The sequence below is a fragment of the Paramormyrops kingsleyae genome, chromosome 20 (genome assembly GCF_048594095.1).
Source record: "Paramormyrops kingsleyae isolate MSU_618 chromosome 20, PKINGS_0.4, whole genome shotgun sequence".
NCBI lineage: Eukaryota > Metazoa > Chordata > Actinopteri > Osteoglossiformes > Mormyridae > Paramormyrops > Paramormyrops kingsleyae.
The window spans coordinates 3,393,628-3,420,245 of NC_132816.1; the positions used below are offsets into that span (position 1 = coordinate 3,393,628).

The 26,618-nt window shown below is 45.1% G+C and overlaps 1 protein-coding gene across 1 annotated transcript; it reads right to left on the bottom strand.

The window, feature by feature from the left end:
• Nucleotides 1–18,762: 18,762 nt before the first annotated feature.
• On the bottom strand, nt 18,763–25,306 carry LOC111853781 (zinc-binding protein A33-like). Its single transcript, XM_072703686.1, has 6 exons — nt 25,055–25,306; nt 24,174–24,284; nt 23,865–24,095; nt 21,838–21,863; nt 21,478–21,596; nt 18,763–20,686 (listed from the first exon to the last, which is right to left on the bottom strand). The coding sequence occupies exons 1-6, from the start codon at nt 25,268–25,270 to the stop codon at nt 20,124–20,126; spliced, it is 1,266 nt and encodes a 421-aa protein (XP_072559787.1). The 5' UTR covers nt 25,271–25,306; the 3' UTR covers nt 18,763–20,123.
• Between the last annotated feature and the right edge of the window lie 1,312 nt (nt 25,307–26,618).

Consider the following 26,618-nt stretch of genomic DNA (forward strand, 5'->3'; position numbering starts at 1 on the left):
TTGATCACCCCGTCACGAAGTCTCTATTAAAAGATAACGAAGAAGCACATTGATATACCTTGTTAATTGCTAATAACAGAGATTTGACTTGCACAAAATGTTCTATACTCATTTATCAGGAGCTTAACATAATTTATAAAGACTATATTACTATGCTATATTACTGACAGGTAAGGTACAACAAAATCAACATAGCGAAGTCCAGACCACGTACAAAAAGACTGTTCATATTTTAGTAACGGCCCGACAGTATTATGGTTCATATTAGAACACGTATGTTTTTTAAAAAAGAAAAAAAAATAGAAGGACGGTTTTAAATTATACTTCTCAAAACCGGTGATCTATGTGTAGCTGGTAAACAACAGTTCGGTAATCATGGGTATAAATATTTTATATTTAATAATATGTAATATAACGGATTACCAGATGTCATGTATTTTTCCCTCAGTGAACATCATATTTACATACAATACATGCATGTGTGGGTTCCCTGTCAAATTAGCCAACATGCTAACTTGGTAGCTACCTCTCGATCCCAGTTTTGCTTGTTATGCACTCCAGCCACGGCTCCTAATGTAAGAATAAGAGAAACTCTGAGTACAACTTCAGAAGTTATAGACATAGCTACAGAGCTACAGCATGGTATTTAGATAAGAACGAAAAAGTGATATACACATAAAATGCTATGGGTAAGAACCGACTGCAATCGCAATGTGTCCCACAGCAGAAAATATCGTCGCACACAGATTACGTCAAAGCCAATGTCAGTCAAAACCAATGGAATAATCGATCATATACAATATTTTTTTTTCCAGTGCTGAATTTAAACTCTTCCATGTTTATGGTTAGTCAACTAGTATGAGATCCAGTGGGGTATTCCAGATAGCGGGTTAGAATCTAAATCATATTTCCAACTTAAATGAGCCTGAAACAAAAAGCAGACTGCGACTTCGCGGATTGAGTTTAATCAAGGCTGAGTTAATGCTAACTGAAGCGCCGTCTCGCGGAACAAGAAAAAGTCATTATTAGTGGATCGCTGATAAAAGGATTCGCCATGGAAACGGACGCCTGAAAATATACAGCTCTATACGTATTTATGCAACTGGAAATTGATGTATTAACAACTTCGTACGCCAATTGTGAATTTATTTTAAAAAGACAGACAACACTGTAACTGCAGCAAACAAAGAGAGAGAGAGAGAGTGGCAAAAATGCGCAATAAGTCAATGTATATGTGTCTGGCCGGAAAAAATGTCCAATAAAACGAATGGAATATTTCACACGAATTGTTCACTCTAAGTACATTGTGCTGTGAATTTATAAGAATATATTTAATGTATTTCCATCCACCTGGGACCAGAAGAACTTGGCAGCAGGTTAGAATGAAATGTAAAGACATGGAAAAAAATATGGCAGGAAAATTACTGCTATTTGTAATTAATTCCAACATTTGTCTAACTGGAGACTTTGGCTAATGGTTAAATTTCATTCTGCAGCTGATGATTCTTACCAAGAAATTTAAAGTTGAAACTACAATCTTTTACAGTGGAGATCGCCTCTTTTTGTAGGTAGCAGAAGGGCTTGAAATGCATCTCTGCCTGTGGACATCAAAGGTCAGTAATTAAAAACCACGTACATGGCTTGCTTATGTTGAAAGATATTACAGCCAGAAAATGGAATAACGAATATAAAGGTTACAAGCCATGGGAAAGCCCATTTGTCACATCAGGCAATATACTGACTTCTTCTCTCTGATTGGTACAAGCACTGTAAGTGATCCGTGAGTCTGAACATAACCTCATCATAAGTTACCTGGGTGATATGTAGTTGGGTGATAAGTAAACCAGCCATGATATCAGAAACCCAGAATTGCATCTAACTAAGCTCAAAGTGACTGGCAGATTTAGGTATGGGTGACATGGGCAGCCTCCCAACTTGCTGGGGGTGCCCACATAAATTCATTGTAGCATTTAAGAACATAAGAACTATACAAACGAGTGGAGGCCATTCGGCCCATCGAGCTCGCTTGGAGAGAACTTAACTAATAGCTCAGAGTTGTTAAAATCTTATCTAGCTCTGATTTAAAGGAATCCAAGGATTCAGCTTGCACTACATTATCAGGAAAATTATTCCATACTCTGACTACACGCTGTGTAAAGAAGTGCTTCCTTAAATCCAGTTTGAAATGTTCTTCCGCTAATTTCCACCTTCACATCTCCTTTGATTCCAGTGAGGTGAGCTGAGGGCAACCCACCCCCAGCCTCTCCCCATCTGGTACTTCTGAGTGGTAGCCTGCCTAGCTCACAAACTAGAATCAGGGCCCTCTCACCCTGGTCACAAACTCCTTCGGACTCTCACCACTGGCAGAAGGTTGCGGTCCATTCGGACCAAAACACCACGAATAAGAGTATGTACAGGCGCTAATATAAAAGGTCAGAGAATTATGGAATATGATACAGTGGAAATATATACGTATTTATGAGAGTGCATGCTTGTACTAGAATGGGGAAATGGGGAAATAGTATTGGAGCGAGTGTTTCTGGCCTTATTGATGAGGCGGGCAAAGATGAGGTGGGGAAGAAACTGTCCCTATGTCGTGGTGTTTTGGTCCCAATGGACCGCAACCTTCTGCCAGTGGGGAGAGTCTGAAGGAGTTTGTGACCAGGATGAGAGGAATCAGCCGTAATCCTTCCTGCTCTTTTCAAGGACCTGGACTCGTACAGGTCCTGTAAAGATGGAAGGTTGCAGTCGATCGTCTTCCCAGCAGAGTGGATGATGCGCTGTAGTCTGCTCTTGTTCTTGGCAGTGGCAGCAGGGTACCAGACGGTGATGGAGGTGGTGAGGATGGACTCAATGATGGCAGTGTAGAAGTGCACCATCATAGTCTTTGGCAGACTAAACTTCTTCAGGTGCCTCAGGAAGAACAAATGTTCATCTCCCACTTAAGGTCCTTGCTGATCATGGTGCCCAGGAAGTGGAAATTCTCCACATCGGTGACTGGTGAGCCGAGCAGGGAGATGGGTGGAGGTGGGGCAGAGCTTTTCCTGAAGTCCACAATCATCTCCACTGTCTTCAGGGTGTTGAGGTGGTTCCCATTGCATCAGGACACCAGGTGATCAATCTCCTGTCTGTAGGCAGACTCATCCCCCTCAGTCCCCATCAGAGATGAGTCCGATGAGGGTGGTGTCGTCTGCAAATTTCAGGAGCTTGAGAGCCGGGTGGGTGGAGGTGCAGCTGTTTGTGTAGAGGGAGAATAGGAGGGGAGAATGGATGCAGCCTTGCGGAGATCCAGTGCTGATGGTCTGGGAGATAGAGATGTGTTTCCCCATCTTCACCTGTTGCTTCCTGTTGGTCAGGAAGTCTGTGATCCATCTGCAGGTCGGGTACATGCGGGTTGGAGAGCTTGTCGTGCAGGAGGGCCGGGATGATGGTGTTGAAGGCGGAGCTAAAATCCACAAAATGGATTCTTACGTATGTTCTTGGGGAGTCGAGGTGCTGGAGGATGAAGGACCATGTTGACAGCATCGTCTACAGATCTGTTGGCTCTGTAGGCAAACTGCATGGGGTCCAGCAGGTGGTCAGTGGTGGCTTTGAGGTGGCGGAATACGAGGCGCTCAAAGGACTTCATAACTACAGGCGTCAAAGCAATGAGTCTGTAGTCATTTAGTCCTGTTATCTTAGATTTTTTTGGCACAGGGATGATGGTAGATGTCTTAAAGCAGGCTGGCACATGGCATGACTCCAGTGAGGTGTTGAAGATTGAACACAGGAGTCATCTGGTCAGCGCAGTGTTTCAAGGTGAAAGGGGAGATGGAGTCTGGACCAGCAGCTTTGCAGGGGTTCAGCTTCTTGAAAACCTTGTTAACGTCCCTCTCTTGAATATGAAGAGATGGGGTGTGAGGTTTCAAAGATGCCACACCAGCAGTTAGTGTGGGGGAGGTGGTCTGTGGTCAGAGCTGCGGGGGATGATGATGTGAGAACTGTTCAGTTGTCTTTCAAAGCGGCAGTAGAAGTCGTTCAGTTGATTTGCAAGGCGCAGGTCCTTGACAGAGTGGGGGGCTGTGGGTTTGTAGTTGGAAAAAGTAAGATATCGTTCCTGTTCTTCAGGGCTCCAGGGTTGCTTCCACTATTATTCACACAGGGAAGGAAATATGGAAACAGGGTCCCAGTGAATGTGTCTTTAAAGGTGTAGATGAGTGACATGTCAGTGGGGTTGAAGGAGACCTCCCCACAATCATAGTCCAGCTGCACTCTGATCCTCCATGGCTTCCTCTCCAGGCTGATGGGGGTTGCTGGTTTATGGGGTGTAAGCTCACCCTTTTGAACAACCTTGACCTCTATCTTCCTAACTCTGCCATCCTCATTGGTTTTAGTGATGGACCCAACATAGCCAGTCATTTCTTTTCTCCTGGCTATCTGTCAGCAGGACCGCATCCCCTTCTTGTAGATTTGGTCTCAGCGTCCGCCATTTACACACTCTGGCATGTGCTTGAAGGACTTGGCAATATGTTTTAGCCTAGCAGCAGCCCTCACCAACGAATTCCAGCTAGAGACTCTTTGAAATTTAGCATCTCCAAACCCTTTGACAGAATGGTAGAACAGGTAATGAATGACCTCTGGCTGCAGTTCTGGATCAGACTTGAGGTCAGCAACGCCAAAGGGCTTCTCCTCTATTTGACTTTGTTTTGAGTGAGTAAGGCAGGTGCACTTAGCCACGTGGAGAGAAACAGCTGCTCAGCAGGTAGTGCTCTTGTGGCATGTTCGGCTGGGTTTAGGTGAGTGGGCACATGATGCCACTGAAGGGCCTGGGGTAGATCACCTGATGCGTTGCACACAATTATGAACATAGACATAAAATCGTCTCTTCTAGTTAAAGATATAACCCATCCTGAATGGTCTTGCTCCCTTGGCCCTCTGTAGATGTGTTGAGCTCTTTCATTGACCATGGGGGTAGGTCAGCATGCAATGCTAAAACAAAATTTTGGTCTGGATTTTTACTTTCTGGACCTGAACTGTTTTGTTCAGGTACATTGCCACAGGTGTATAAATTCAAGCACCTCATGCAGTCAGATTTACAAATATTTGTGAAAGAATGGGTTGTTTTGAAGAGGTCAGTGAATTCAAGCGTGGTGCTGTCATAGGATGGCACCCTTGCTATAAGTCAGTTGTGAAATTTCTTTCCTGCTAGATATTCCATGATCAACCGTAAGTGGAATTATTGCAAAGTGGAAGCATTTAGGAACAACACACTCAGCTAGCAAGTAGCACACCACGTAAAGTAACAGAGCGGGGTCACAAAGTACAGAGGCACATAGTGCGTAAAAGTCGGCAAATGCTCTGCTGACTAGAGTTCCAAACTTCCTCTGGCAGTAACCCCAGCATAAAAGGTGTGTGCTGCGTGCTTCATGGAATGGGTTTCTATGGCCAAGCAGCTGCATGCAAGCCTCACATAACCAAGCGTCAGATGGAATGGTGTAAAGCAGGAGTGGATGAATCATGGTTCTCTGTCTGGCAGTCTGATGGATGATTCTGGGTTATCTGCCAAGAGAACGTTACCTGCCTGACTGCATTGTGCCAACTGTAGTCTTTGGAGGAGGAATAATGGTATGGGGGTGTTTTTGAACTCTTAATGCTTCAGCATACCAAGACACTTTGGGAAATTCTGTGCTTCTAGTTTTGTGGATACAGTTTGGGGAAGGCCCTTTTCTGTTCCAGCATGACTGTGCCCCAGTGCACAAAGCAAGGTCCTTAAAGACATGATTGGATGAGTTTGGTGTGGAAAAATTGACTGGCCTGCACAGAGCCCTGACCACAACCTCATTGAACACATTTGGGATGAACTGGAATGGAGATTGCAAGCCAGGCCTTCATGTCTAATATCAGTGTCTGACCTTATAAATAGTCTTCCAGATGAATGGTCAAAATTTCCAACGGACATGGTCCAAAATTTTATAGAAAGTCTTCTCAAAAGAGTGGCAGCTGTTACAGCTGCAAAGGGGGAAACAACTCCATATTGAAGCCTATGGATTTAGAATGGAATGTCATAAATTTTCCTGTTGGTGTAATTGGCATGGTGTCCCAATAGTATAGAGTACATTCAAGATATGATTGACATGTAACACACAGTTTGCTTATTTCATATAATTTTTATGAATAAAAACAAAATTACAGCTATCCAGCTTCCATAACCTTTTATCCATTAAGGAATTGTAGTGAACCTCAGTGCCCAGGGCAGGGGAAACCCAGGAAGTACAGGTCACTGGGCAGGGGATACCCAGGAAGTACAGGACAAGGCCGGGGGATGCCCAAGAAATACATGGCACTGGGCAGGGGATACCTGGGAAGTATAGGTCACTGAACAGGGGACACCCAGGAAGTACAAGGCACAGGGCAGGGGACATATAGAAAGTATAAGGCACTGGGCAGGGAGCATCCAGGAAGTATAGGGCACTGGGCAGCGAATACCCAGGGAGATATGTCAGTCAGTTGCAAAGCATGCACATTTTGTGCTCATTTAATTTGCAATAAATATGTACTGATATAAAGATTATCTGTTTTGTATATTTACAAACTTCCACTGTATTTATAAAACTGACAGTAAGTCATGATCCCTCAGTCACCAGTCACACCATCACAAAGGTCACTAAAGTAAAAATGAAGATAGACTTCCCAAAAACAATATTTATAGAACAACCTTTTGAAAAAATGAACGATATAGAAGAGAATACCTTTTATCCTCTGCAGCTTCTTCCACAGGACAGAGAATGTGGTTTCTGTGTTTTCTTGAAGTCTGACAAACAGTACAGAGGAGTTGCTGGTCTTCTACACAGAACAGTAGAAGTTTCTCTCCATGGAGACTACAGCGATTCAGTCTTCTCTGAAGTTTCACTCCTTTCTGCGACCTCTGTTTTACCATTTTTCTTTAAATACGACTCCACAACATTTCTTAAGGCAATGTTGAGAGGGGGATCATACATAGTGGATGTCCTCCTGCATAATGAACACTCCCGATAGCTTTTCTGTGCCCAGAATGTCTGCAGACAGTCTCTACAGAAACTGTGGGCACAATTCAGAACAACAGGATCCTTGAAGAAGTCTGCGAGAATTGGACAACAGAGCAAATGGGACAGAGATGAAGCTTCAGCAGCCATTTTACAGATTCTGTCATGATACGTTTATAGTCATGGAAGAGGAGTGTTGTTTCACTTTCATTTAACTATTATGACACACCTCTGGGATTGAGGTATTTGACCAATATATCAGCATATTCATAAAAAACTATTTTGATAAATTAAAGACACTTAAATATGTCACTTTATGAGTTTACCCATTTAAGTCATACAGGAATCAAGCAGTTCTGATAGTAATTCCTACAATTTTCCCTTATGTCAATGGTAATAAACCAATACATTAGTAAAAAGTGCTGAATCATTTAGTGGCTCGGTGCCTGTTGAAAATGACTCCTCTAATATATTAGAACAAGCAGTGAAGGGTATTCATTCATCATTTTAATTAACTGAAATGTGAACTGTCCCTGGTGTAATTAGCAATTAGATTAATTTTATACTGCATTTATTTTCATATTTATTGTGCTTGCCAAAAATGCTGAATAATTCTATCTAAAGCTCAATTCATGTCAGCAAGCTGCTCCCTTCATGTCAACAAAACACGCTTGCAGATGAGAACAACTTCACACACTCCCAGGCTGACATACAGCCAGACACATAGACAGGGTGGCAGACAGGAGTCCTGTCATTTAGCACACTGCAGAAACGTTGCCACATCTGATATAGGTCTGACATCAGAGCAAACAGTAAGTTCTGGCCTAGGTTTTCGTAAACCCAAAGCGTGAAACAAGACAAAAAACCCGACCATCCTGTTGTTCAGCATGTTTAGAAGGTTCTGATTCTGATTATCTGACCACATAATCAGCGAAAAGCAAAGATGCCACCAAACCAGAAGCTCTCCACAATACAAAAGTGTAGGAGGAATATATACACAAATTATTGCATATGGCATAAATATATTGTACTTGAGAAATATTGCAGTTGAGAAAAGCCTCAGTTGAGAGTGCAGGAAATGATCATGAACAGCACTATTATGGAAGATTATAAGCACAGAAAATGCAATTGGCAATTCAATATTCAATCAAAGCATGCATTTGTCATTTCAATATTTAATCTGATTGCAATTCAATGTGCAAAGTGCTTACGCAATCCTTAATTCATTTCAAAATATTTGAAATAAAAAATAGAATAACAAGGCACTGAATTGCATTTTGTATTGCCATGGGTTATTTGCCACTTTATTCAAATGCAATGGCGCCCCCGGCAATTACATTGCGTGTTGAGGGGAAAAATCAGTTGGCAATTCCCAACTGTCAGACCGCTCATCAAGGCGGACCTTCATTAACAATGTCAATTCCTTGTTTAGGCTTCACACCTGACTGACAGGTAAAGGAAGGCTGGAAAATCAGCAGTGCTCGGGCCTCGAGGACCGTGATTTGAATAACCCTGCTCTAAATAAACAAATCCGTTGAATGCTGGTGAGGCCCTAGCTGTGTTAGTCTATGATGTACTTTAAGCCTTCCCAAATGCTATGGGAGTCTGAGCTGTTGAAGTATTCCTTTATTTGCATTTTGTAGTAGCGTTTGCCTCCATGATGCCTTTCCACAGATTGGACTTTGCTGTTTTATAAGCTTCTGACTCTCCCATACGGAACGCATTGTCACATACCTTCAACAGGTTCTGAACATCTCTGGTCATCATTGGTTTCCTGTTTGGGAATGTGCGTATGCTTTTGGTGGTAGTAACATTGCCCATACAGAAGTTGATGTATGCTAGCACAGAGAAAGCATAGGTGTTTAAGTCTGTGTGATTGTTCAGAGTGGCTTCCTCCATGAACAGGTCTCAGTTTGTGCTGTCGAAGCACTCCTGTAGTTCAGCTACGGCTCCCTCAGGCCAGACTCTGACTGTTTGCACTGTGGGCATTGTCCTGATGATGAGGGGTCTGTATGCTGGAGTCAGGAAGAGGCCGATGTGATCTGACCGGCCTAGGAGGGGGAGGGCAACGCTTTGTAACTGTTTGCTACATTGCAGTAGACACAGTCCAATGTACTATTTCCTCTGGTTGCAAAATCCACAAACTGGTAAAAATTGGGAGCACAGACTTAAGGTTGGCATGATTAAAGTCCCCCATTAAAAGAAACACGCCGTCTGGGTGAGAGTTTTGCGGTCTGTTTGTGGTGACGTGCAGTTTAGCCAGTGCTAGCTTAGTATTAGACTGCAGCAGAATGTACACTGCAATGAGAAACACTATTGCAAACTCCCTTGGCAGATGAAAAGGTCTGCACTTCAGTGTTATGTGTCCAGAGAGTAGAACTGTTTGATAAGGTCTGTGGAGGTGCACCATGCCTTGTTTTCATATATACACACTGCGTCACCTTTGTCCCTTTGTCCTTACCGGATGCAGCGGCCCATACCTCACTATTCCAACACCAACTGAGAATGAGTATGACTGGCAGCAATGTGAAACAAACTCTCTCTCTGGCTATACAGGGACCAAATGGCCCACAGCAAAGGACGGCCAGGGGGACATGGTCATATGTCTTTTCCAAATCTATAGATCTCATGTAGACTCCAGTCCTCCAGTATCCTTGTGAGGGTGAAGAACTGGTTCAGTGTTCTGTGACCAGGACAGGATCTGCGTTGATCTGAGGCTGGACAAATGGATGGACCCTCCTCTCCTGTACCCTTAAGAAGACCTTCCAAGGGAAGCTAAGGAGCGTGATCCTCTGAAGTTGGAAAACACTGTCCAGTCCTCTTTCTTAGACTGAGACCATAAAGACTGAGACCATTACCCCAGTCTGCCAGTCCAGATGCGTGTCCCTCAAGAAGCCTTGAGGGACTCAGGGTGATTCTCATCCACCCCCAGAGCCTTACCACAGAAGAGATTTTATAAGTACCTCAGCGACCTCAGCACCAGTGAAAGGCGAGCCCTCCTCCAAGTCTCCTGACTCTAATTCCTCCTTGAAGTGTCACCTATAGAATAAATATTTTAACTGTCATTTTGTGAAAAGTTGAGTGCCTCCCTAAAAATGACTAATGTTCAACCAAGTAGTTATTATACACCCAGAGTGTGGAATAAATTTCCAACAGTAATTAGAGAGGCTGATTCATTGCCAAGATTTAAAGAGCTTTTAAAAACTCAGATTTTCAAATTGGCTTTTAATGCATAACATTTATTTTATTGTTAGTTGTTGTCCTGGTGATTTTATTTGCTTGTTTTTATTTTTAAGTTTTGTGATTTGTGTATTATGTCTACTCTTCTGATTATAATTTGTAATTTGCTTTTTAATGTATTTATTTGGAAGTGTCATCTTATTTATTTATTTTTCCAATCTTCTACATATTTCGTGGATTTGAACATCAGAATTTGTTTTATTGAATGTAAAGCACTTTGGGCTGCATTCCTTTGTATGAAAGGTGCTATACAAATAAAGATTTATTTTTATTATTATTATTATTATTATTATTATTAAGTAGTGCTGTCAAACGATTAAAATTTTTAATCAGATTAATCACAGGGTTGCTGTGGATTAATTTCGACTAATCACGATTAAATATCATTCATTTTAAATCTATATTAATCACATTTCATTTTGCATGAGGAAACAGACTAAAGAAAAAAGGGAATATATATGCACTTAACATGTCTATTGAACATCTTGAACACAAGTCGGATGCATTCCATCTGTCACAGAAGTGCAATACCATGGACCCATATCAAAAACCAAGATTTTTTGCTTAGCTGGACAACTTGTCGGATTTAAGGTACCTCAGTTTAAATGGTCTTTATCTTTGTTCACTTACAATTAGCCCGAACTTCCGTAAATCCGACAAATAATCCGACTAATCATGAAATCCAGTTCTAGCCCGGTTAATTGCCATTGTTAGAAATATCAGTTGATAACACATTACGCGCGGTGCTTTACGTATAAAACTCCGTAGCAACACATCCACAGACAAGTTGGACGGTATAGCGTGTGCGACCGATTTAATGAGCCACAAATGAGAAGTAGTGCTTGAACAGTATAAAACTACAACTTTCCCTTCTGTTGATAAAAGGCGCAGCCATCTTGGATTCCGAACTCGGGATCCTCTGTGCTGCTCCGAGATATTTCTCGGATCTCCGAGAAATACTGTTGCCAACTCTTCAGCAAGGAAAGTCGCTATTGGCTGTCCCAAAAGTCGCTAAATGACTTTGCATAATGTGCATGTAATTGTAATGGACGTTGTAGGAGAAAGGAATAATGTCGTGCGAGAGACAAAAAAGTGTTTTTCCACAGATACATTTAGAACTACAAATGAACTTTCTTCTGTCGATTTATATATATATATATATATATATATATATATATATATATATATATATATATATATATATATATATATATATATATATAAATTGAGGGGTTAATTCTATAATAAATGTAGCTTCTGAAAATAATGCAGTTACTAACACGGGAACTGGGAGTGGGTGGGCAGGACGAGGTGACCTTACACCGAACAGTTGGAAGAAATCAGGAACTGACAGAGTGCGACTAGGTCAGGATGACCTCGTCCCTGACAACTGGAAAAACAGGAACCCATAATTTAGCCGATGCTTGTTTTAACCTTGCTTGACATGAAGGGGGAACATGTACTCACTAACTAGAGCAAATAGCAATGTACTCACGAACTCTGGCAAATGTCAAAATATGTAGAAGTCACTTAGATGGAAGAGTATGGAGAAAGGGGGGCAACACCCCAGAAGGTCTATAAAAAGATAAGAGCCGACCGCTATTTTTGAGCTTCTTCCTGTACATGCTGAATGTATGTCAGATAGTCGCTCCCTGATCAGAATAAACTGGTGACTTGCAACTACTCCTCGACTGTGCTGTGAGTCTCTTCTCATCAATGGACTCGGCGGAGGGTGACTTCAACAACTTGGGGGCTCTTCCGTCGATGAGCAGGAGATTCCCAAGATTCGGCTAAGTGTTAACGCAGCCTACTTGGATACCGAAAACTGCGGGCCCGACTAGGAGAGGTAAGCAGAGCCTGTTACGCCAAAATCTGCATATTGGATATCTCAAATTAAGCAGTTTGAAGTGTCCAGTGGCCCGTCCGTAAATTAGTACGAAGGAGCGGTTGTGGGCATCAGATTTATACAGTATGTTGTTCATGTATTGTGTCTACGTGGTGTGTATGCATTCTGTCTAGGGATTGTGTGCAGGCATCGTGTGTGAGAAAGGAGGACCTTCAGGAGCGGAGGGTGCGGGACCCCCGCAGTGAAATAGGAATTTAAGGAGCGGAGGGTATGGGACCCCCGCAGGGAAATAGGAATTTAAGGAACGGAGGGTACGGGACCCCCGTAGTGAAGTTAGACCTTAAAGAGCGGAGGGTACGGGACCCCCGCAGGAAAATAGGAATTTAAGGAACGGAGGGTACGGGACCCCCGCAGGAAAATAGGAATTTAAGGAACGGAGGGTACGGGACCCCCGTAGTGAAGTTAGACCTTAAAGAGTGGAGGGTACGGGACCCCCGCATTGTCCTTGGTCTGGCAACACCACTATTTGCTGACGGGCGGTAGAAAAGCTGGGTGTGAGACCCGAGGAATTCAGGACCCCCGAACTCGAGATTGGCAAGAGGGAAAAAGGTCCCCCTCTCTAAAAACTGGTGAAAAAACCCGAGCTGAAGGTCCTTAGGACAGGGTGAGAGCCCGCATATCTGGACTCTCAAAGTACTAGCCGGCGCACAGTGGTGCGGATTTGTGTGCGTGATCAGGGTTGTGAGCTCTTCCTGCCTTGGGTGCTTATCATTCGCTCTCTGTTGGTTGAACTTGCCCGTGGCTCTGTGGTCACTGCTTGCGGTCTTACAGTTTGTCAGAACCGAAAGGGAGTTCTCAGCAATTGGACGCCCAAAAGCGCGTCAGCCCGGCTGCACCCGCTGACTCATTAAGGTCAGGGCCGACAGGTAACTCAGGCAGTCATTACAACTTTTGAGCAGGACTTCGCCCAGGGTCAGTTCTGAGAAAGGCCCTAGCTTGGACTCTCACTAGGGTGAGTGACCCCTGAAGGCTATTTTGCTGGCCTTGGTCGAGTCAGAACACCGGTAGTGCGACCGATAAGCTGACGCCCACCTGGGTTGTTTCAGTTGTGCGTACAGAACACCCCCTTCCAAGTTGGCATTGCTGGGGATCGGGGGAATCGGGGGAATGGCGGCCGGGAGCAGGCCTGTTTGGCTGGGATTGAGCTTGTGGGACGTGCCTTTTTCAGGGGGAACACAACCGTGATTACGGGACTGTGCACGGGCACTAGAGCAGTCAGCGTTCTTTGACAGAATACTGAGGAAACAAGCTGAGGAGTTTGGAGGGGGGGGGGTGCACTAAGCCCACCGCCTTGGGGGGAGAGCTAAGTCTAAGTGGCCGGAAGCCAAAGAATGTCGAGGTGAGGGGGCAAATATTAGGGACGTGTGAGGGAGAAGAGGAAGCAGAGGTGGATCTACTGTTACAGGGATTTGATGACGAACGCTTAGAGGAGCCACTGATAAAAGGACTCAGTGATAACTACACAGAGGGGGTGCAGGCCCAGTCTAAAAATAGATACGGCCTGCGCTCCAAAAGACCCAAGCAGCTCCCCTTAATACAGGGAGCACAGGATGGGACAGAGAGATACAAACCTTTTTCTATAGGATAAAATGCCTCCTCCGGCTGAGGGAGGGGGGCAGTGGATGGACAAGTTACATCAACTTACTCACGGCATGACGCTGGCCCTAGGAGATTACAGTGCATGACTAAGCATTCCCTGCGGGACACAGAAGACAGAGCAGGGACTCTCGCACTTGACGACAAGTTGACGCACTTGACGCGGCAGGGGATGCCCTCCTAGAGCCCAGGTGATGGCACCCAACCCACAAGCGGTTCCCACGGCAGGACAGTACCCGGTGATGGACGAGGGGGAGTGGGACTGGTACCCCTCCCCACAGTGACGGTGCCTACGAGCGGCCCGGGAGGCAGGGGAGGCAGACCCTATGCTCTCCCTCATGGTCATGGATGAAGAACTGTCATTTCTGGTAGACACGGGAGCCACGTATTCCACTCTTAACGTGGCCCCTGAACAACATAACCTGTATACCTCAACAGTGATCGTTGTGGGTTTCTCGGGGGAGGAACAGAGCCTGGCAGTGACTAAGCCGGTGAAGGTTGCGGTGGGGAGACAGACCTTCCTCCACCCTTTTGTTGTGTCTTCTTCAGTTCCAGTGAACCTCCTGGGACGGGACATGCTGGTGAAGCTGGGGGCCTCAATCTTGTGCAGTGCAGATGGACTGGTGGTTACCCTGCCGGAAGGCACTCGCCTGCGGTGTGACGCCCAGACTATGTGGGCGGGACAATGGCTGGTGCAGCCCATCCAGAGTCAGGCCCTGGCGGATATCTATTGGGGCCTGCTGGAACCCAGCCTGACTGGCCTCCTGGCGGCCTACTCAGCGTGGCGACCCTGGATCTCGCTCCTAGAGCCCTATGTGCCCCCACCTGACCCTCCTCATGTAACCCTTTTCTATGATAGGGAAAGTACCGAATGGTATGAGGAACTGTTTACTGAGCAACTGGAAGGCCAACAGTGGCAATTTGCCTCTGAGAACATATATGTGGGTCCCGACGGGGTAGCCTCAGCCACACTGCTGACCTCAGAACAGCTGCCCTGGTACATTATGGGACAGGAAGCTGTCCCACATGTTTCTCTGGCCCTCCATCCCAAACACCAGGCCAAAGATTTGGGCCCGATGGTGAAACGGGCCAGAGAAACTCAGGACTGGGTACAGACCCAGATCCCACAGGTCTCCTTCTCACCCTCCTGCAGTACCTATCGCATACAGGTCGCAGCACAGGACACAGCCCTCCTGCAACATGAGCAGATAGCTAGGGACCACAGGCGTGAAAAGATGGACCACCCAAAGGCGGCGGCCCTTCTGGCGTCTCTGCCAGACTCACTGTGGTCTACCAGCCCCACAGATGTAGGTCTAATACCTTGTACACCAGTGCAGTTCCAACTTCAGCCAGGGGAGGGCCCCCTCTGGCTCAGACAGTATCCACATAAGCAGGCAGCAGAGGAAGGGATAGCCGAGACTATAGACGGCCTCCTACAGGCCGGGGTGTTGGAGCCCTCCACGTCTCAGTGGAACACCCCCATCCTCCCGGTGGAGAAACCCGGGACAGGAAAATATCGAATGGCCCACGATTTGCATGCCATAAACAACCTCCTGCTGACCCCCACTGTTCCAGTCCCGAACCCATATGTTGCCCTTACTAATCTGACTCCACAGCAAAAATGGTTCACATGCATCGATTTGGCAAATGCTTTTTTCTGTCTGCCTCTGGCAGAACAGTGTAAGGACATATTCTCCTTTACTTACAAGGGCTGTCAGCTGCGGTACACCCGCCTGCCTCAAGGATTCGCCTTTTCTCCAGGGATCTTTAACCAGGTTCTAAAGCAGGCTTTGCAGGGGTGTCCTCTCCCAGATGGTGTCACCCTCGTCCAATATATAGATGACCTCCTGATCGCGGCCCCAACAGCGGAGGCGGCCCTACAAGCTACCCAGTTAGTGCTGCGCCGTCTGTCAGAAAAAGGCTTTAAGGTCAGTAAAGACAAATTGCAGATTGCTAGGACAGTGGTGTCCTTCTTAGGATGCGTGTTATCCAGTGCAGGAACAGGCCCCTCCCCAGCTCATCGTTCAGCTATCTTGCATCACTCAAAGCCAACCACAGTAAAAGACATGTTGTCCTTTTTAGGCCTCACAGGTTACAGTCGCACTTACATTCCAGATTACACGGGGCTCACACAGCCGAGAGCACGGCCTACGTCGCCTCAGTGCGTCCCTCAACTGGGACCAGGCCTCAGAAGAGGCTTTTATTACCTTAAAGCAAAGATTAGCCCAGGCCGCCGACCTAGCCCTCCCAGATTACTCTCTCCCGTTCCATTTGGCTGACCGTATGAGTGGGGGAGAACCACATGTATGTGAGTACCGAGTTCAGAAAGAGGAGAAAGTCAGACTAGACTTAGAAGCAGAAAAGATAGAAGGGACTGAGGACTGGTTCACAGATGGGTGTTGTTTCAGAACAGATACAGGAGGTTTGCAGGCAGGATATGCAGTGGTGGCCAGACAAGGCCAGGACTATGTGACCTTGAAGGCAGAAAGACTGGAAGGAGCCCAGTCAGCTCAAAGGGCCGAAGTACAGTAATAACAAATGGAACTCAGCCAATGACGGAGAGCAGGATTTTTGACTGCGGGAAACAAGCCAATAAAGCACGAAGCAGAGATGAAAGAGCTGGCAGAAGCCCTAATGCTTCCTAAAAAGGTAGCAGTAGTAAAATGCAAGGGCCACGAAGGGTCAGGAACCATGGTAGCAAAAGGAAACCAGGTAGCAGATGATGAAGCGAAAAGGGCCGCAGGATATCAGGTAACCAAACAGATGGTCACGGTGGAGGAGGAAGTTAAGCTGAGCGATAGACTAACCCTAGAGAAAGTGAAGCAAGAACAGGACAAAGCCTCTCCAGAGGAGAAAACCATGTGGATTGAAAAAGGGGGGTACCAGGAGGGGGGGCTGTGGCAGAAGAAGAAAGGGAAACCAGCACTTCCCCCTGGTATTCGCCAGACAATCCTAGCAGAAGCTCATGGGGTTGGTCACACAGGGGTGAGACAGATGCTAGAGAACTTAACTGTGTGGTGGCATCCGTTTATGAAAGAAATGGTGCAGGGACACGTCCATGGTTGTGCGACCTGTACCTTTCATAACTCGCGACCCACAGTCAAGCCTGAAAAAAGGGCAGTTTCCAACATGCACAAGGTCAGGGGAAGAAATCATCATAGATTACACAGACATGCTTATTCCAGTAAAAGGATTCAGGTATGTGCTGATGTATGTGGATGCATTCTCAGGATGGCCAGAAGCATGGCCCACAAAAAAGGAGGATGCGGCATCCGTGATAAAGTTTTTGATCAATCAGCATATACACGGGTTTCCTGACAAGATTTGGTCGGACAATGGGACCCACTTTAAGAATGCAGACCTCCAGACGGTGGAGAAAGCGTTGGGACTGAGGCATGCGTTCGGGACTGTGTATCATCCCCAGTCCCAGGGAAAAGTGGAGCGAATGAACCAAACAATAAAACAAAAATTGGCAAAAATCTGTGCACAGACCAAAATGAATTGGGTTGACGCTTTACCGCTGGCACTGATGTCAGTGAGGTGTTCCATACACAGGGGGACCGGGTTCACCCCCTTCAAGCTCCAGACAGGCAGGCAGTTCCCAGGACCCCAGAGAGGGTTATCCTGGACCCCCGATAAAAAGGGGGAGCAAAATCCTAGGGCATATTATGATGATTTGCAAGTTCTCGTTGCAGATTTCTCTAAACAGATCCAGGAAACGAGACCGGAGAATCAGCCACCCGAACCGCACACAGCGGAGTGGGTCCTCCTGAAGGTCATCAAGCGGAAGTGGTCAGAGCCCAGGTGGACCGGCCCCTTCCAGGTTACTGAGAGGACGTCACACGCAGTTCGTCTGAAAGGCAAAGGTGACACGTGGTTCCACTGGAGCCAGTGTGTGGCTGAACAGGAGCCAGGCAGAACCACAGCAGAAATCCTGAAGGCCCTCGGAGAAGACACACAGAGCGTCAGTTCGGCTGACCCCAAAGAGACACTCTGGCGGAGTTACGTTTGCTTAAGTGTACAAGTCACAGTAAACAAGTGAAACATTTTTAACCATAACATTTTTTGTATAAAATCTACATTAACAATCTACACGGACCAAAAAAGGACAATTGAAAAATACTGTCAATGGCAATGTGAGAAAATGATGCTGCGTGCGGACTGGACGCCTGTGAGTGCTTTGGGCCGGGAGAGGAGCCCACTGCAGCACCCGCTGCCCGGTGAGAAGAGTAAGGACGATCTGTGCTTTCACGTCAGAGTCTCCAAAAGTGTCCAGTAACACCAGAAAAAGTCGCTAGATTTGTCGCTAGTCGCTTTTTTGAAAACGAGTCGCTAGAGGGGTCTAAAAACTCGCTAAATATAGCGACAAAGTCGCTAAGTTGGCAACACTGCCGAGAAACGGGAGCACGCATGTCGTCACTTGCAGCTTCAAAACTCCGGAATACGACTCGGAATATGAGTTCCGAGGGCAAATGGAACGCACCAAAACTGCCCGAAATGGGTTGACAGAGAGATTTCAAGGATTTTGAGTCATTCTGCGCTGCAGATGGGTTAATTGCGTTAAAAATTTTAATCAAATTAATCATGATGATGGATTAATCCGCGTTAACCCGTTAATTTTGACAGCCCTATTATTAAGTAACTATCCCAAAGTTTTTTCCTATATAGAAAGCCAAAGTAGTTTCTCACCTGTTTCCAAAGCATCACATAATGTCACCAAATACCTGAGTGAACCATGTTTAGTTGAGGATGCCAGCCTTTCAGCGTACTGGACAGGAACCAAACCAGCTTTCCTGAGCTAGCACAACTGCAATACTGCAAATACCTATTCCAGCTTTTTCTGCACCTTTTGTGAGCGTCTTCAATGTATCAGGAACTTTTTTTGGCCAGGATGTTGCAATCTAAATGATAAAACCTTTCAAGATCATTTTCTGATTAAAAGAATAATGGGTCCGGTGCATTGGAATAAAACATAATTGCGTTTGGCGTGACATTTGGCTTCTTATTATAGTGCTAAGACAAAATTTATTGTTCTACACATAAGAAAATAAATAGAAGCAACTACAGTGGATATAAAAAGTGACACACCCCTGTTAAAATGCCAGGTAAAAACATGAGACCACGATAAATCATTTCAAAACTTATCTATGACCTGTATAGTTTAACTGAAAAACAAGCAAATCTGCTACAGTAGGAGGAAAAATATAAAAAAACGCACAAGTGTGCACACCCTTAAACTAATACTTTAGCATCTTTTGATTTAATTACAGCATTCAGTCTTTTGGGGCACACCTACTGCCCTAGTATGATTTTCCTGACATTTATTCAGTCGCATCCTACAGCAATGCATCCTGCATAAAATTGTACATAAAATTTAGCGAGCGGGGGCCCAAAGTTTACATTTTTATCTGGGGGCCCAGAATCTCAAGGTACGATAAAATATTTTCTGCAGCTGCCCTTTCCTTCTTTCACTGCTAACTGGCACTGCTGCGTCAATTTTGGTTTGATCAGTCTGTAATTTAAATAGGTTTTCTGTAAAGTGGTAGGATCTATCAAATACTTTTTGAGTTAGCTCTACTACTAAGCGTGGTCATATATCTGTAGCAATGAACACCCTTATAGTCTTAGTTATTTCTTGTCTGCTCTGAATTTCCTGGCAAAAGTACCTTAAAATGCTAGAGGAATGTTAATTTGCAGAGGCTGTTTCAGCCTTACTCCAGTTGTACACATACTTGTATGATGTCATCTTAAATGATTTAACATATTGGGTGTGTTTCCAGCAACATATCTGACTTCAGTATAACAGCCAACATACAGTGTTAGCCTTGTTAACTGCTGTCTCTTCAGTGTTGGTGTAATTTGGCTTTTTTTTAGTGATTAATTGCCATTGTTGCACAACAACAAGATGTGTCCTCTGCATTTAACAATATGTGACATAGCAGTGGGCAGCTATTATTTAGCACCCAGGGGCATTACCTTGCTCATGGTATAGCAGTACCTTGCTGGCTGGGGATTCAAACCAGCAACCTTCCACACACAAGCATGTTTCCCTAATCATGAGGCTACCACTGCCTAATGCTGTAAAACCACCGATTTAAGTGATGTGAGAGGGTCTCGCTTCACTGCTATGACTGACTAACCAGCACTAGCCATTACCAAATCACAGCCTCTGTTAGCATGATGTTTTCAGTGTTGAACATCTGCTTGTGAATTCCATCCACGTCAAGAAATGTATTGAGTCATTTCATTGTGCATTCTTAACCGAAAACGGTGTAATGGAACAGCGCGCAATGAATATGTGTACTGTTACAGCCCTAGTATGTACAGGTGCATATTAAGAAGTGGCACCTTCACTCGGATGTGACGACTGGTTCAGACCTTTACTGGGATGACATCACTGTCACAGACACCTTTACTGGGCAGATCTTCAGGGCTCCAGGGTTGCTTCCATTATTATTTACACATGGAGAGAAATATGGAAACAGGGTCCCAGTGAATGTGTCTTTAAAGGTGTAGATGAGTGACATGTCAGCAGGGTTGAAGAAGGACACCTCCCCACAGTCATAGTCCAGCTGCACTCTGATCCTCTGCGGTTTCCTCTCTAGTCTGAGTCTTTTCGATTGTGAGTCGCATGCTTTATGCACATCACCATTCCTCAGAAATAGTACCCAGAATCCCTCTTCTGGTTTGCATATAATCCCCCCCTTCCTGTTAACAGATCCTTTTGCTACTCCTAGATCCCACTCAGGTTTGTCCCCCACCTCCACCTCCCAGCTGTGTTTTCCTGAGTTAAACCCCTCAGAGCCCAGTACATCTACACAGGGGTAGAATCTCTCTGGACTGTCAGGAAGTTGCTGTTTCACTCCAGTGTTTCTCACGCTGGTCAGATCATCAGACACAGAGAGCCAGGGGGCTGCAGTGTTTGGGTCCAGAGTCACAGGAGCTGTGGGTTCAAGAGGAAACTCCAGTTAATAATCTCAATACCGTGAAAAACCATCAGCTGAGGTTGGAGAAAAGGTTTTGGCTTTAGGAGGAGTGAAACATGCTCAGGGGACCCCATATATAAATATCTGTAAATGCAACTTTCAATATGAATGGACATGTAATATCAGCTATATAGATGAAAATATAACTAGCTGATGTCAAACTACTTGCTACTCTAACAAGTAAAGATGCAACTAGAAACAAATTGCAGCAAATTTCAATGGAACTTTGTTTTACTTTGACATTAAAATATTTTAACCAAAATTGTATCAGTGCTGCTAGACTGAGTTCCAAATGAGTGACAGAATAATCCACTCAGATACTGCTCTCTGCTTTATACAGCCATTTCCCCCAGTCCTCACTGTACCAGTGCTGCTAGGCTGATCCCCCAGTGAGTGACAGTACAATCCACTCAGATACTGCTCTCTGCTTTATACAGCCATTTCCCCCAGTCCTCACTGTACCAGTGCTGCTAGGCTGATCCCCCAGTGAGTGACAGTACAATCCACTCAGATACTGCTCTCTGCTTTATACAGCCATTTCCCCCAGTCCTCACTGTACCAGTGCTGCTAGGCTGATCCCCCAGTGAGTGACAGTACAATCCACTCAGATACTGCTCTCTGCTTTATACAGCCATTTCCCCCAGTCCTCACTGTACCAGTGCTGCTAGGCTGATCCCCCAGTGAGTGACAGTACAATCCACTCAGATACTGCTCTCTTCTTTATACAGCCATTTCCCCCAGTACTCACTGTACTGCACAATCCCCAGCATCTTCTCCCAGACTCTAAACCTCAAAGAGCCCAGGTGTCTGGCCACATCTATCAGCGACCCTGAAGGCAGCTCTAGGTCCTGCAGTGAGCACTGCGATCTGCAAAGAACGCGACAGGCAGGAGTCAGTGATGCTGTGGGGTTTGAAGTGAGTCAAACACACAAAAGTCATCAGTAAGTCTGCAGTGTCACTAAGTTTACTCAGCCCAGAAAACTTGCTGATTGGATTAATTAAAGTCCGATACAAGTTAGCATATATTATTACAGGTATAACCTGTTAATTCTTTAGATCATTACAAATAACACTTTACACTACAAAATATTTAATAATTATTACATACTTTTTTTTCGGATCCTTCATGGTCACCTTGTTGGATGAAAAACAAGAAAACAAATTGGATGCATTATACACAAAATGTGAAATTGTTTTACCAACTTACAATATATGGACAAAAGTATTGGGACACACCTCTTGAATCATTGAATTATTGACTTAATATGTTTCAATCAGACCTATTGCCACAGCTGTATAAAATCAAAAATCAATGTGCTGGGAGCTTCGTGGAAAGGACTTCCATGGCTGAGCAGATGCATACAAGCCTCACATCATGAACGGCAAGCGTCAGATGGAGTGGTGTAAAGCATATGCCACGAGACTCTGGAGCCGTGGAAACATGATCTGTGGAGTGACAAATCACAGTTCTCTGTATGGCAGTCTGATGGACGAGTCTGGGATTGGTAGATGTCAGGAGAACTTGACCTGTCTCACTGCATTGTGGCAACTGTAATCTTTGGAGGAGGAAGAATGGTATGGGGGCGTTTTGAGGGGTTGGGCTAGCTGCTTAGTTCCAGTTAAGGAAACTCTTAATGTTTCAGCATATCAAGACACTTTGGACAATTCTATGCTTCCAACTTTGTGGGAACAGTTTGGGGAAGGCCCTTTTCTGTTCCAGCATGATTAGTGCGCAAAGCAAGGTCCATTAAGACATGGTCAGGTGAGCTAGGTGTGGAAGAGCTTGACTGTCCTGTATAGAGCCCAGACCTCATCCCCATTGAACAGGGACGGATTATGGGTTGTGTGGGCCCCTGGGCAAAACATTCGCGAGGACCCCCCCCCCTCCTCAAAAAACAAACAAAAAAAAAAAAAACGCCAGCATTGTCTGGGATGGCTAGTTGCTACGTCATCATGCCACTTGTGGGTCCAAACTAGTGCGGCGTACCGTGTTGTAAAAGCAAAATGATGTTGACAAAACTATCTTTTGCCGCTTTTTACCTCGGAAAAAGTGAAAAGAAGGTGGCTTAAGTTGATACAGTAAGTTGGATCTCAAATTATAATCAGTACAGCCTAATGCCATTGCCTCACGTTAATGTTAGCACCAGGTTACCCATCTCTGTTTATAGAGACAGGTAGCAACGTAGCACAACCAGATCGTACCATAACAAACATTATTTGTTTGAATAATCCAGAATGTGCTAGTTCGAAATAGAAATGGAAATGTCTATAAAAGTGAACCAAAATGCCATGTACCTGTTATAATCTGCAATTGTTGCTTTGCAGCTTTCCCAAAGAAGACAATTACATCCTCGTAGCTAGGGCCTCCTAGTAGGGCCCTCATAATCAGAGGGCCCTCTAAAAGCCCCCAAAGCCCCCATCCTCCCTAGGACCCCCTGGTAGCTAGAAGCCAGGACCATAATAAGAGGGCCTTCTAAAAGTAGGCTCCCATGCACCCATTTCCCTTTAAAGTTCCTATAGCAGGGCCGGGGGGCCCCTGAAAGCACAATTCAAGGACCCTTGGCAGCCAAACGCCCTCCCTCCATGTTTCCATCAGAGGCCCTATAGGATCAGGGGCCCTTGTAGGCAGAGGATCAAAGAATGTAGGCCCTCTAAAATAGACAAACGAAAATACATTGTTGATAAGCGTTGCAAATTGTTTTGGGCTAGGGGCCCCATGGGCCCCCTGCACCCCAAGGGCCCCTGGGCAGCGGCCCCGCTGGCCTGGTCCGTAATCCGTCCCTGCCATTGAACACCATTGGGTTAAACTAGAATGGAGATTGCGAGCCAGGCCTTCATGTCCAACATCAGTGCCTCACCTCCCAAATGCTCCTCTGGATGAATGGGCAACACAGACACACTCCAAAATCTTATAATTTAAAATAAAAGTGTCTGCTGGTAAAAAATTATAATTTATACAGGTTGTGTGTTCAGCATGGTCTGGGTGTAGTTGTATGTACTAATCCATAGTGACTGAAATTTCTGGTCAAACATGGTCAGTGTCATTGAAATGTTTGAATTCCTTTTTTAGACATACAACAGGACTGTATCCCAGGCAGCAGAGGGACAGAACAGTGCAGATAAATCACCACCTACCTTCAAGAAGGAGATGTCCTCAGCATTCATGACCTTCTCAATATATCTGATCTTCTCTGACAGAGTGGAGACACGTTTGGAGATGTGTTCAATCTTCTGCTTCATCTGCTCACACTTCTGCACCTCTTCCTCTCTCAGTACAGCCAATCTGGCCCCCTCTTCCTCTCTCAAGAACTGATGGAGTTCCTCAAATTCCTCCTTTATCCTCTTCTTAGTTTGTTGGGACTGACTCTGAAAGTGAGACATGCTCAGTAATCTTGCGGTAATTTTCACAGTGAAGTTTTACTCTTTCAGAATAAATCTTCATACCTTGATATGTTTGGCTGTTTTCTCAAACTCTTGTTTAACTTTTGTAAACTTCTCCAGCTTTTCCTTTAATGGAATCAGTGAAGCTCTGAGATCCTCCTGAGATAAAATATACTGACATATAATGAGAGATACGTTCAAGATATGGTTGATATGTAACACATAACTTGCTTCTTTTATATTTTTGTTCTGAATTAAAACTAAATACCAGTCATCCAGCTCCCATAACCATTTATTTTCCATTTATCCATTGTGGGGCCTTGGTGAACCTGGACCTGAGCCCAGGAAGTACAGGGCACTGGGCAGGGGACACCCAGGAGGTACAGGGCACTGGGTATGGACACCCAGGAAGTACAGGGCACTGGTCAGGGGACACCCAGGAGGTACAGGGCACTGGGCAGGGGACACCCAGGAAGTACAGGGCACTAGGCATGGACACCCAGGAGATACAGGGCACTGGGCAGGGGACACCCAGGAGGTACAGGGCACTGGTCAGGGGACACCCAGGAGGTACAGGGCACTGGGCAGAGGACACCCAGGAAGTACAGAGCACTGGGCAGGGGACACCCATGAAGGGGCGTCAGTGTATCACTGGGCACACTCACATTATAGGCAACTTCATTAGTTAGTGTGAATATACAGGAGCAATAAAATATACATAACTGATTACACTTTGAGATTTTGAAAGCTCATTTGTTTTACAATGAAAATATATGAATACATGGCTAACGTCCACTGTGAAACATAAAACATAAGATTATAATAAATAGACCTGTTTTATAAATGCTAGTGTTTCATGATGAGTCAGCTCACATCACTTCACAGCCACTACTAAAATTTAAATACCATCCTTCGGAAAAAATGAATGATATAGAAAAGAATACCTTCTTATCTTGAACAGCTTCTTGAAGAGGACAGAGCTGGTGATTTCTATGTTTTGTTGAAGTCTGACAAAGAGCACAGAGGAGCTCCTGGTCGTGCTCACAGAAGAATAGAAGCTTCTTTCCATGGAGACTGCAGGAAGATTCACTCTTGGAAAAGCGGAGCTCCATGTCCAGAGATGAGACATTAGCAGTTATTACCCTGTGTCTGAAAGACATTTTCTCAGCCTCCTTTATCCTCAATGCCAAACTGAAGCCAAAGTCACATTTTTACTTCTGATTCTTCCTACATCCGTCTTGCTTAACATTCTGGAAAAACCAGACCATCCTGTTGTTCAGCATGTTTGGAAGGAGATGCATGTCCATCTAGGATCTATGTCTGCCTCTGTGCCTGAAGCGACCTGAGCACACATAGCATGATATTGTGGGAGGCAGGGGTGTTGGATATGGGGGGTGGGGAAGATACATCCCCCCAATATTAACAGATCCCCTTTTCTTCCCAAAAATGAACATGAACAGTAAACAGTGGCTGGCCTTTTAAAGCATCCATAAACAAAGTACCTTAGTCGCCAGCCACATATAGCACAGCATTTTAAATTTAAGGAATGGATAGTTGCTCACACAGCACTCAATAAGAGATGAACAGTCTGCAAAGCCATTTAGTCAGTGTTGGACATATAAGAAGCTTACAATGCTATCCAGTTGCCTCTGTGTCCTTCAGGTAGAGTGAAACACATGCCTCTAGCAATCAGTCTGCATGAGCTGTGTTCGAAGAGTACTTGCAGTCAGATACACTATATTGCCAAAAGTATTGGGACGCCCCACCAAATCATTGAATTCAGATATTCCAATCACTTCCCTAGCCAGGTGTATAAAATCAAGCCCCTATAGGCATGCAGACTGCTTCTTCAAAAATTTGCGAAAGAATGGGTCACTCTCAGGAGCTCAGCATATTCAAGCATGGTGCTGTGATAGCACCTGTGCAATAAGGCCATTCGTGAAATTTACTCGCTAGTAAATATTCCACGGTCAACTCTTAGTGGTATTATAATAAAGTGGAAGCAATTGGGAACAACAGCAACTCAGCCATGAAGTGGTAGGCCACGTAAACTCACAGAGCAGGGACAACGCATGCTGAGGTGCACAGTATGCAGAAGTCATCAACTGTCTGCAGAATGAATAGCGACAGAACTCCTGTCACGCCCAGCTCGTCCGATCCTCCTGTGTGCCACGCCCCCCTCGTTACCTCGTGTTAATTCCCGATTGTATTCACCTGTTGCCTGTTATGTTCAGCCTGTCCTGTGTATTTAGTCTGCGTCTGAGTCAGTATTCCCCAGATCTGTCATTGACGTTGTTTGCTGTGAGCTCCCGTCTGCCTTGTTACCCAGAATAAATCCTGTTCACTCGTATGCACGGCTCTATCACCTGCTTGACCGCCCACAGTCATAACACCTCCAAACTTCATGTGGCCTTCAGTGGCCTGTACTACGAAGTGGGGTTACTGGCTTATCGGGGTAACATGTTGGATTTAAGGTACCACAGTTTACATGGACTTCATATTCATTTA